Source organism: Anguilla anguilla, chromosome 3, assembly GCF_013347855.1.
Source record: "Anguilla anguilla isolate fAngAng1 chromosome 3, fAngAng1.pri, whole genome shotgun sequence".
NCBI classification, from domain to species: domain Eukaryota; kingdom Metazoa; phylum Chordata; class Actinopteri; order Anguilliformes; family Anguillidae; genus Anguilla; species Anguilla anguilla.
Genome location: NC_049203.1, coordinates 4,419,246 through 4,430,515, shown reverse-complemented (window position 1 = coordinate 4,430,515; position 11,270 = coordinate 4,419,246). Strand labels below are relative to the sequence as shown.

Genomic DNA, 11,270 nt, shown 5'->3' with positions numbered 1-11,270 from the left:
GCCCGAGCAAATAGTCACCATCGTCAGTCCGAAAAAAAAGAACGTTCGCGTACATTTAAAAAGAGCAGCGTCAGTTGAAGTCCACTTCGTCTCGGAAATAGATGGCCGATACAGTGCGTGACGTAACGATACTACAGCAGTTAAAACGAGCTTGAAAGGAAAGGAGACTGCGCGCGACCCCTCCCCCCGCCCCCCCCTTCACTGGGATTTAAAACGCTCGCCCCCGAGGGTTTCTCATTACATATTCAAGGTGCGGCTTTGCCAAACAGGTGAAGCAGATCCGGAGATCTTACACGAAATACTTTGTAGGGGAAAATATAACGGAGTAGTTGTTCTGTTATTTACTGAATTGTAAGGATACTGGACTGTCCTTTTTGTACCCTCCAAGATAACTTAAAGATAAAATATAAAAAGGAAATCGATTTTTTTTACCCGGCAACAGGTGTAGCGAGAGAACTTTGGGATAAAAGACTCTTTGTGAAGACCCGTGGTGCTACCTAGCAAAATACCTTTTATTTTTTTTACACGTATTTAAATTTTTTGTAGTAAAGCGCCTTGGTGGGCTTTCAAAAACACCGAATTTGTTTTAAAGATGGCCAACTCCGGGCTTCAACTTTTAGGTTTTGCTCTCTCGCTCATCGGGGTCATTGGACTGATTATCGGCACTATCCTTCCCCAGTGGAAGATGTCGGCTTACATAGGAGACAACATTATCACGGCAGTGGCAATGTACCAAGGGCTATGGATGTCGTGCGCTTTTCAGAGTACCGGACAGATGCAGTGCAAAGTCTACGACTCCATTCTGCAGCTTGACAGTAAGTCGCATTTTCAGAGCTAAACAAGAGCCTGTGCATGGTCGCCGTTCCTGTTGTATCTGTGTCCTTTGCTTGTCCACTTGCCCGTTTAGCTTTGCAATTATTCGGCACTGTTTGTTCGGGTTAACGAGATAACTGCACCCCGCTGCGTATTGGGGTGCAAATGCTTGTCATGTTTTAAACAGCTTTTTTAAAATGATTTAATTATTTTTTTTAACTTGTCTTTCCTGATTTTCCTGATATTTGGAATTTGTCCTCAGCTTAAAGTTGCCTTGAAGTAGGCTAATGGACACGTGCGTCTCACGTAAAGGTCGAAAAATGGTGGGGGTGATCGGGACCCGTACACCTGTACATTACGTTTTACCTGGCCTCTGATATGTAGCGTTGCCTGCTGCGTCGAACTCACCACATTGAGTGGTAATCTGAGATGGGGTATTTTAATGCTGATTGCGTTGGCGCTAGTTTACCTCAACCGCATGTTTACGCAAACACGCTATTGCGGAACAATGAGCATATCTCAGGAACAATAGGTATTGACTGAAGTAATCAGTGGTTTCTTTCTCGTAAATATCCATCCCCAACCCCCCCGGGTTCTGAGAGGGTTCGAAGAAGAATTCGCCTCACCTTTATAATTTATGTGCGTCATAGTATGGCAGCAGTATAAGGACTGTGACAGTACACAGGTGGAACAACTTCCTTGTACCCTGAACTAAGATGCTCAACTTAAAATACTGAAGCAAATAACCTACTATTTCAATAGGTAATGTGTTCTATTTTACACATAATAAAGGTGGGGAGGGATAAGTGTTCTTCCAAAAAACAAAACAAAAACCCCTGAGGCAACACATAGCTGGAATAGCAAAGCAGACTTAAGGCTCGAAAGAGACTGAGTTAGGAGTGTTTGGTTCAAACAAAAAAACGCACGCCTTCCGTTTTATTTTCTCCTGCTGGAGCCCAACACACTCACCGAGGCATACACACACACACTTTAAAGTATTCATCCCCTTAAGCCATGTTTAAACTGTCTTTTTCATTGTTATCTATTGCATAGTTAATAGAACTGATTTTTCTCACGTTAATAATGCAGTAGAAACTATAAATAGGCCTTGTCTATTTGTCGAATTGAAGTCTCATTTGAAGTGATGGTTTGAATTTTTAAATTTTTAAAGCAAAACCCCAGTGACTGTGACCTGTCTTCTAGAATCTATTCCTCGGTTTAAATTGAATGGCAAGGGCATTTGTGAATTTATTTGACCTCTACAGTAACGTGTAAGACATAATGGCATATTGAGCTATTACCCTCTGAATCCCTGCCAGGTGCTGGGCTGAGAGCTACACTGATGGCTGCCTTTGTGTGCATCTCTGTGACTTTGGGGAAAACACCTGATGCAATTTTCCCAGAATGCAACGTTCCCAGAAGCCTCCAACCCCCCTCCCCAGTTGATTTGTGTGAAGATAGCATGCTACGGTTGCCACGGAAATGATTAGACAGGTTCCACTGGGCGCGCTCTGTGCTAGGCCACGCCCCCTCGGAACACTGCGGTGGGGGGGGCGGGGGTGGGGTGGCGGGAACGTTGGCGTTGCCAAAACGCACGCACCGAGGAGCGGCGGTGGTGTTTAGTAAGCACACCTGCGATGTTTGGGGTCAGGTGTCTGTGCGCCCGTCGGGGAGAGTCGACTGAAACCAGCCGACCTCTCTTTCGGTCACGGAAATCTCAGGTTGCATTCCTCCCCCCCGCTCCCCCCTCCCCTTGCTCCTCCCCCCCTGCACCACTGAGCACAGGTCAGTTCTCTCTCTGCTACCAATGAGGCATCGATTTGGAATGCAAACTCATTGAAGGAAACAGATTTTTTCAATTTTTTTTTTTACTGAGTGGTCTGTTTTTAAGAACCACCTGTAGGCGTCAGCGCTGAGTGTTTTATCGGACCCTGATTGCACCCGTTTCACGAAGACTATGTACTGCATGTCCCACGGGGCTGTGTCCTGAATACCAGGCTACCAACCGAGCCTGCAGCCTGGCGCCCTCATCTTGCCAGGGGCATGTTCAAGAAGCAAATGCTATGTTTAACTCTAAACAGCTTGGGGAAAAAAATATAAATGTGCGGCAATCTTTGAAGCACGTTTGGTCCTGTTTGTAGGCCCGTGTTGGGGGTGCAGCAGACAATGCGTTTGAGCCTCACTGTACACAGTCTGCTTATCAGCAGCCATAGTAACGGCTCTCTGCAACGAGACGTTCCATACAACAACATTTGGACGCGAGCCAGGAGATCGGATCTGTTCCTTTGATGGGGAAGTTTCCTTTATGACATCACAATGATCGCGGCTGTGTGCTCTGTTCAAGCCCACTGATTTCATTTACTAAGAGGACACCTTGTTTTTTTTTATTTTTATTTTTTTAATTTGAAAGAAGAAACTTTGCAGTATGGGTTAAACAGTGTGGGTCTGGGGAGGGGGGGGGGGTGATCTAAACTGTGTGCAAGCATCCCCCACTGCAGAGTTATAGTCCACACATATTTTGGATTCATATGCTTGGCAGGCTGCTTTCTGTAGGTGACTTAGATCCTGATTATTATTATTATTATTATTATTATTTATTATTATTATTGTTTATTTTAATATATATTTTTAGCCCCGTCAGCCACAGCCTGCACTGACACAGTCCATTTTCAGTATCAGAGACTATGGGGCGTACGTATGTCCTGCAGTAAGACCTTAACAAAATGAGACACCCAGCCAAGGGATTAATATTTATATTGATATTATCCATTGTAGAAATATTGTTTGTCCTCCAAACGAATCAGTGTCCACACAAACAGCTCAAAGCTTGATGTCTCTGCCATGCCCTTTTCACAAGCTGTTTGTAGTATTTGGCTGTGATTTTTTTTTTTTAAACGAGAAATTATCCAGTCAAATGTTCTGAGTTTATTTTGGAGTGTATCCAATCTTTCTTAATATTGTATTGGTATTATCTATAAACACTGTGTGTGTCTACTGTAGAAACTCGGGGAAGAGTACCTTGGTTGCAGATATGACTGCTGTACTCCTGAACTTAAACTCTAAGCTGAAGTTCTGCTTGTTTGCCAGTAACTCACACGCCTGCCCTACTTGCCAAAACCGGACACGGCACTTGTCACTCTGTACAATGAGGGTTAGGTTTCCGGCTGCCTGGTTTGAGCCATGGGAGATTCCGGCAATGAATATTTATAATTTGGTTGATTCCTGTTCTAATTAGCACTGGTATGTGTGAAATGCTTTTAGTCATTTACACTGACTCATATGAGGTGTGACTAAGTTTGTGAATGATTCTGATTGAGAGGGTGAGTGGGTGAGAGGGTGAGCGTGACTCAGTGAGTGGGTGAGTGATTCTGAGTAAGAGGGTGTGTGACTGAGTGAGGGGGGTGAGCATGGCTAAGTTTGAGTGATTCTGAGTAAGAGGGTGACTAAGTTTTGAGTGTGACTGAGTGAGTGAGAGGGTGGGTGTGACAGAGTGAGAGGGTGAATATGGGGTACATTACTTTGAAATGCCCCTCCTGAAAAGACTTGTTTTATACCTAGACTGAGAACGCTTCCAGGGTGCTTGTGCCTGTGCATCTTCTAACTCCTCTTCCTCATTCAGTCCACTGTGGCTGTCTCTCCAGGTCGATCTACTTGTTTTTGTCTCCTGCACCCTTGAGTCTGGTTCTTTCCAAGGTTTCTGTTGCCTTAGGCTTGCTTCTGTGGGAGCTCAGGCCAGGGTTGTCTGTGAAGCGTATTGCGACAAGTGTTTATGAAATATGCTGTATAAATAAATTTTGATTTGACGTGACTGAGTGGGTGAGGGGGGAGTGTAACTTTGTGTGTCTGTGTCTGTGTCTGTGTCTGTGTCTGTGTCTGTGTCTGTGTCTGTGTCTGTGTCTGTGTCTGTGTCTGTGTCTGTGTCTGTGTCTGTGTGGCACGTGTGAGTAGATGGTGAGGATTGAAAGGTTGTGGCCTTGAACTCCAGTTAGCACAGCCAGTGTGCATTTGAACAAGGTGTCTTTCCACGAAACCACAGCATACAGAAGGCAGGGATGACCAGGAGCCCTCATGCTGCAGTGCAGGCAGGCAGCCGACCGCTATAACAGCATATCAGTGTTTGTGTTACTTATCAGCGCCCCTGATAAACATTAATTGTTTTGTTTTGCTTTATCTCGGTGTCAATATTACTTACAAGATTGTGAACTGGATTTTTTATTTTTTTTACAAATGAATTCGTTTATACGGTGTGTAGGATCCTTCTCTCGGGGGGGGGGGGGGGGGGGGGTGGTGGTATTTAACCTTGCTGTTGATTGTTTAAAAAGGTATGTCAGCGAGGTTATGCTGTCTGTCTACACAAGCAATAAATTTTATATTAGCTCCATGTGTTTTTTTTTTTTGTTTTTTTTTAGTGTTTATGAAAGGTGCAAAAATAAAGGTCTCCTGCTTGGTGTGTTTGAGGTACATCCCACAGAACACGCCCCCCGAGTATGTTTATAAAATATTTGCATGTTAAATGTCAAAATTTGACTACGGGTAGGAAGTGAGCCTCGGGCATGTTGTCATGAATTACAACGACAGCAAAAAACGACAAAATAACGCAATGCTTTTTATTAACACTTTTAGTAACCCTATGGTGTTAATATGTTACGGACATTCTAATATGTGATTAGAATGTTCCTAACTGAACATTCCAATGGTGATGTCACAGTCACTACTGATAATCGGAACCAGAGTTCTAGAACACTGACTTAGAGTTTTGAAAAAACATTACAAAGAACCTACTCATCAGAAATTACAAGTATTGCATGCTGGGAATGCAGAGGTGGAGGCAGTCGTTTAGAAGGGTGCAGCGTTTGAGATCTGGTGGTAAGCTCGCCCTGCGCGGGGAGACGTTTTGGCAGTTGGTCGAGGGAACGGGGCGCCGGCGCGGACTCCGGCATCTGCTCCAGTGGTTGCCCGGCCTCCGCGCCGACGGCAGCGTCTTTGTGCCCGCTGACGGATGGGCCTCCGCGGTGCCAGGGCCTCTTCGTCTCCGCCTGCGAGGCATGGCGGGTTACCGCGGCAACGGAAGCAGGCCTGTGTGCGTGTGACCGACTTGCCTGCCCCCCCCCTCCCCCTTCGTCCAGTTAGGGGACGGGAACCGGTCACACCCCCACCCCAGCGGTGCGAAATGCGACTCCAAAACGTCCCGGCAACTGCCTACCAGCTTGCGTGCTTTACAGTCCGACCAGTACTTCCAGCTAACAATGGGGGCGGGGGGAAGGCGGCCAAAAAATCCCTTTTCGGAAAGCTTCCGGTTCAAACCAGTTTGGACCGCACGGCACCTGACTTGGAAGGTGAAAAGTTGAGTGGGAGCTGGAGAGAACAGCAGGTTTTTTTTTTTTTCTCTGGTTGAGAGAACAGGCCCCTTTTTTGAATTCACGGTCAATGAGCTTTTTGTGTTCGAATGCTACAGGAGGAATCATTCTCTCCTCCTCCTCCTCCTCCTTCACCTCCTCCTCCTGTGGCTGTGGAGCTTTGTGAGCACCGGAACATGCTGGCACAGACCGGTTCCTTAGTCCCCCAACCCCCCCCCCCCCCCTCGTGCTTCCCCCGGTCACAGATTCCCCCTTTTATGGGGAGGGGGAGGTGATAAATTGAAATCCCTCCACTGCACTTTCAGTGACTCCTTTCACAAAAGAACAGATGAAGCTGCTTTTTTTTTTTTTTTCTTTTTTTTCTCTTCATTCCAGGATTCGCAAAATAAAATACCCTCCCTGACAAAGACCTTTCATTTAACCAAAAGACCTTTCATGTCTGCTAGGCGTAGTCTGTAAATTCCTGGTTCAGTTGGCAAATAAAGGTAAATCCGCTGCGCTTTGAAAGGCTTCTGTTGACCCTGATCGTTTATCACGATTCACATGCTGTTTGCAGAGTTCCTCTTCAATTTCTAGGCCTAGATTTTTAAGGTTTTTCTTTGTGGTTTAGTGTGTCATCACACACTGAAGAAGGTGTTTGCCAAAAAACTTCTGTGTTCCCCTGCTTCTATGGGCCTAAATCAATAACACTGCTGTATAAGCAACTTCATGCAGCCTTATTGTGTGCAAACTATTTGTTTTGTACTATATAATCCATTGGTTTAACACCATTCTACTCTAAGCGGTTGAGCATGATGGTGTCAATTTTCTTGAGATGGAAGACAAACGTGCTCCAGTCGTCCTGTGTAGTTTACCAAATTTGTGTCCCTGTGGTCTGGGTGTACATGTCCCTGATCTATGCATTACAGTTTTGTGTGACTGTCCCAAATCTTGTATGTGCCTCTGGTTTTTTAGTGTGTGGTGTGTGTGTGTGTGTGTGTGTGTGAAGCGTGTGTGTACACACGTATGCATGTGCATTTGCTTCTGGTCTTGCATGTGCACCTTTGTGCAGGTGACTCCATCAGGGAGATTTTTTGAGTTTGACAGATGTTGAAAGCTCAAGGAGAACAGTGCTAAACTAACCTTTTTCAACTAACTTCTCTCTGCTTCTCTCTCTCTCCTCCCTCCCCTCTTCCCCTTCCTTCTCTCTCTTCCTCCCTCCTTCCTTCTCTCCTTCCTTTCCTTCTCTCCCTCCCTCACTCTCTCCTTCCCTTCGTCCTTCTCTCCTTCCTTTCCTTCTCTCCCTCCCTCACTCTCTCCTTCCCTTCCTCCATCCCTCCCTCCCTTCGTCCTTCTCTCCTTCCTTCCTTCCCTCCCTCCCTCCCTCAGGCGCTCTCCAGGCCACCCGTGCCCTGATGATTGTGGGCATCATCGTGTCGGTGGCGGGGCTGGGCGTGGCGTGCATGGGCATGAAGTGCACCAACTGCGGGGGCGACGACAGAGTGCGCAAGTCCCGCATCGCCATGACGGGGGGCATCGTCCTCCTTGTGGGGGGTGAGTTTGTACTGCCATGGGGGGGGGGGGGGTTGTTTTTATTTTTGTGTCTATAATTCTGTTATGTACTTTCTGTACAATGGAAAAAGCTGATTTTGAAAAGGACTTTAAGTTCATTGTGGGTGCACACATCTGAGATTACCCATCGGTTCCTGTTAATAAACCGTAGAGAGGACGATTATACGGTAGTGGCATTAGCTGTAGCTCTGGCTGTCCCGTGCCAGTTCTCTGAATAAAATGGTTTCCTTTTTTGTAAACCCTAGTTAATCTCACCCCTATCCTCCCCAGCTCTGTGTGCGATAGTGGCCTGCTCCTGGTTTGCCCACGACGTCATCAGAGCATTCTACAACCCCTTCACGCCCGTCAACACAAAGTAAGTCCCCCCTCCTCCCCCCCTTCAACTGCTTGCCTTCCCTGTAAAGAGCCTGTAAGAGTGTCTCTGTCAACAGCACTGTTCAGATAAAACTGAATTCCAACTGAACCCCTATAACCCCTGCATTGCCCTCCACCTCACCCAATTATTATTATTATAATGTGATGAACACACTTCCTGTTTGTGAGCCAGCCAGAGAATTCCTTTGAGGGGTGGAGTTTTGATCCTGTAGGAGTTTATCAGTTTTGTCCTCACCCCTCTGCCCCTCCTCCTCTTCCCCCCCCCCCCCCCCCCCTCTCTTTCCCCGCAGGTTTGAGTTCGGGGCGGCCATCTTCATCGCCTGGGCCGGCTCGTTCCTGGACGTCCTGGGGGGGGCCATGCTGGCCGCCTCCTGCCCCAGGAGCAAGCAGGTGTCCAAATACCCTGCCGTGGCTAGCAACCGACCACCCAGCAGTGCCAAGGAGTACGTCTGAGCGACCCCCCCCCCCCCCCCCATACCCACCCCCCCCGCTGGTCTCCCCTTCGTCGGCATGCCGACGGGGGAAAAAACACCGCCTTCACGAATGGGGGTTATCTGTGAAACATTTGGTCCCATCTCGGTATTTAAAAAAAAGAATTTGGTCTGTTTTTGATTCAGAGTATGCTGTCGATCTCTCTCTTCCATGAAGGCATTTATTTTATTTCATATTTTTTATTTTTCATGTGACGATCACACTGGTCCTGATTTTTCATTTTTGGGGTACATTACTTTGAAACGCCCCTCCTGAAGGACTTGTTTTATACCTAGACTGAGAACGCTTCCCGAGTGCTTGTGTCTGCATCTTCGAACTCCTCTTCCTCATTCAGTCCACTTTGGTCATCTCTCCAGGTCAATCTTCTTGCTTTTTCTCTCGTACACCTCTTCTCTTCACCCATCCCCTCTTTCCTTTCTCCTCTCCGGCCCCTCTGTACCTCCCTCTCTTCTCTTTCTTCAGTTTAACCCTCCTTCACTCATCTTTTGGGACGATTCCTCTACACACATTCCATGTTAATAATTATACCCTTTTTTTTAGCATTTGTTCGCATCATGATTCCGACGTGCTGACGTTACCCCCGCTAATGGGAGAAATGGCCCATTTTCAGTTTTGGGTTTAAAATGTTGGGGGGCCCAGCCAGGGGGTTGGGGGGGTGCAGTTTCTAATCTCAGGGTGGAGTTGAGAGGGAGTAACTAACTCATCAATGCATTTCCGTTCGTACACCCCTGATTGGCTGTGTCCAGAGGGCAGCGTGTCACTAATGCACCAGTGTGACGACTGCACTGTGAATCTGCAGCGCTGAGCTCGTCCAATCACAGGGCATCTTTCACGCTGTTCATCTGTAATTCGTTGGCTTCTTTGCCACACATTTCTATACCCACCCAAGTCGAGAAAAATTACATGATTTGTGTGTGATTATCAACCATATTTTTTGTTTTAAAAAAGTGAATGTAATTTTCCTTTCAAACAACTGTTCTTCCCCCTCCCCTGCCAACAAATAATGTGTAACCAACATCATAGCCATGAAGTAGAAGTGAGTACAGCTTCTGAGTGTGTGCCCCTGTCTCCACCATCTGTTACTCATGGGGTCAGTGTTGATCCAATGGGAGTAATGTTCTTGTACTGTAGTTGCACAATCCTTGGTCGTCGTCCCCCCCCCCCCCCCCTTTTGACTTAAGTAGACCTTTGTCCTCAGACACACATTGTGCCTTTGTCCTGTATTTCACGTTGGAATGCCGATCTGAGATTTTTAAATTATTTTTTAAAACACTGGAAAACAATTTAATTCTGCATCTCTTTCTCCCCCCCCCCCCCCCCCCCCCCCTTTTTTTAAAGAAAAAATGTTTGTACCATAATGGCTGAAGAGCTAAGGTGGGAGTTTTAATGTTTTAATGTAAAAGTTCAGATCAACTCCTTCCAATGTGTCGTAGCACCATTTTTTGCTGACTTTTATTTGCAAAAATGTTTTTAATAATAAAACTATGAAATGCCACATTTGCTTGAAACCGTTTTGTTTTATATTTAAGGGAGCCTTGTACGTGACATTAAATTCACTACATGATTACAAAGGTGTGTGTGTAAGCTGGTGATTTCTTTTTCCCCCGCCCAAAAATGGACACGAGTGTCAAAACGAATGCAATTTTAATCAAACCCATTTTAGAACCATTCCAATACAACAACGCAGTCATTACAGAAAGTAACATTGCATGCATATACAGAAAGCGAATTCATATCCCTGTGAATCTGCTGCCATCTGTCGACTGGTTTCAAAATTACGCTGTTCACAGCAAGACAGAAACAGCATACTTTCAGTCAAGATTCAGGGGACGAGAAATGGCATCAAAATATTTTCAGTTGGTAAAAAACCCAATACAATCTAACCCATTATTTGAACATTGACTGTGTGATCTGTCGTGATTAAAGATATGTTCTCCATCCGTTGCAATATTTTATTAAATCCATGCAGTTTTGGGCCGTGTCCAAAACTGCGTACTTGCTTACTATTGAATATACAAGTTGTAAAACTTGCGTGAAACGTGTAGCCTATACTCAATAGCAAGCAAGTAAGCTCTTTCGGAAACGGCGATTGTCTCCAAACACCCTCGTGATATGTCATTTTTTTTCAGCGTCAACTTAAATTGCAAACTGAGGAGCTGCACAGTGTAACCAACTTAGTGCGCATGTCACCAGATGTAGATATTTATAGCGATTAGGAGACATAAGTAGCGTACACAAGACGTTCAATATTTTTCTTTAAATTTTCCAACGAAAGCGAACATGCAGTATATGTGTATCACTGGAGAAATGCACAAAATATACCTTTGGATAACGCAGTCCTGCTTCTGATGACGTCTGTCTATATTAACGTTTTGAGGTTCACCAAGCGAGTTTTTCTTCTTTTTTTTGCAATGCAGGATTGGCAACAATTTATGGGGCGCGTAAACCAGCGCACATTGACTGCAGTGAACATGAACGTGTGTTCGTCTCTAGAATGCATGCACGTGCGGTACAAACCGCAAGTTGTAATCAATGTACTTCCCACCTCAACAGAGGTACGACCCGTAAACACGAATGCTTGGTTTAAGCTCTGATTTGGCCAACTTGCACAGCTACTGTAAAATGTATATTGTGCATATTATACCTTAAATATGGTAAATAAATATTTTACACAAGCTTAAA

At 45.6% G+C, this 11,270-nt stretch overlaps 1 protein-coding gene across 2 annotated transcripts; it reads left to right on the top strand.

Annotated features, from left to right (window-relative positions):
* The first annotated feature begins 219 nt into the window (after window positions 1–219).
* cldn7a (claudin 7a) lies at window positions 220–10,425 on the top strand. Of its 2 annotated transcripts, XM_035409638.1 has the most exons (5): window positions 220–539; window positions 581–815; window positions 7,539–7,703; window positions 7,992–8,076; window positions 8,387–8,549. In XM_035409638.1, exons 2-5 carry the CDS (start codon window positions 593–595, stop codon window positions 8,547–8,549), a joined length of 636 nt encoding a protein of 211 aa, XP_035265529.1. In that variant the 5' UTR covers window positions 220–539; window positions 581–592. The 2 variants fall into 2 exon arrangements, with proteins under 2 accessions (XP_035265529.1, XP_035265530.1); XM_035409639.1 differs by lacking the exon at window positions 220–539 and having other exon boundaries at window positions 593–815; window positions 8,387–10,425.
* Window positions 10,426–11,270: the final 845 nt, after the last annotated feature.

Excerpts from the sequence above, each read along its gene's own strand:
- cldn7a (XM_035409639.1), top strand. The coding sequence starts at position 593 with ATGGCCAACTCCGGGCTTCAACTTTTAGGTTTTGCTCTCTCGCTCATC. Across the intron at positions 816-7,538 it reads CTCCATTCTGCAGCTTGACA|GCGCTCTCCAGGCCACCCGT; the intron begins GTAAGTCGCATT and ends TCCCTCCCTCAG. Across the intron at positions 7,704-7,991 it reads CATCGTCCTCCTTGTGGGGG|CTCTGTGTGCGATAGTGGCC; the intron begins GTGAGTTTGTAC and ends TATCCTCCCCAG.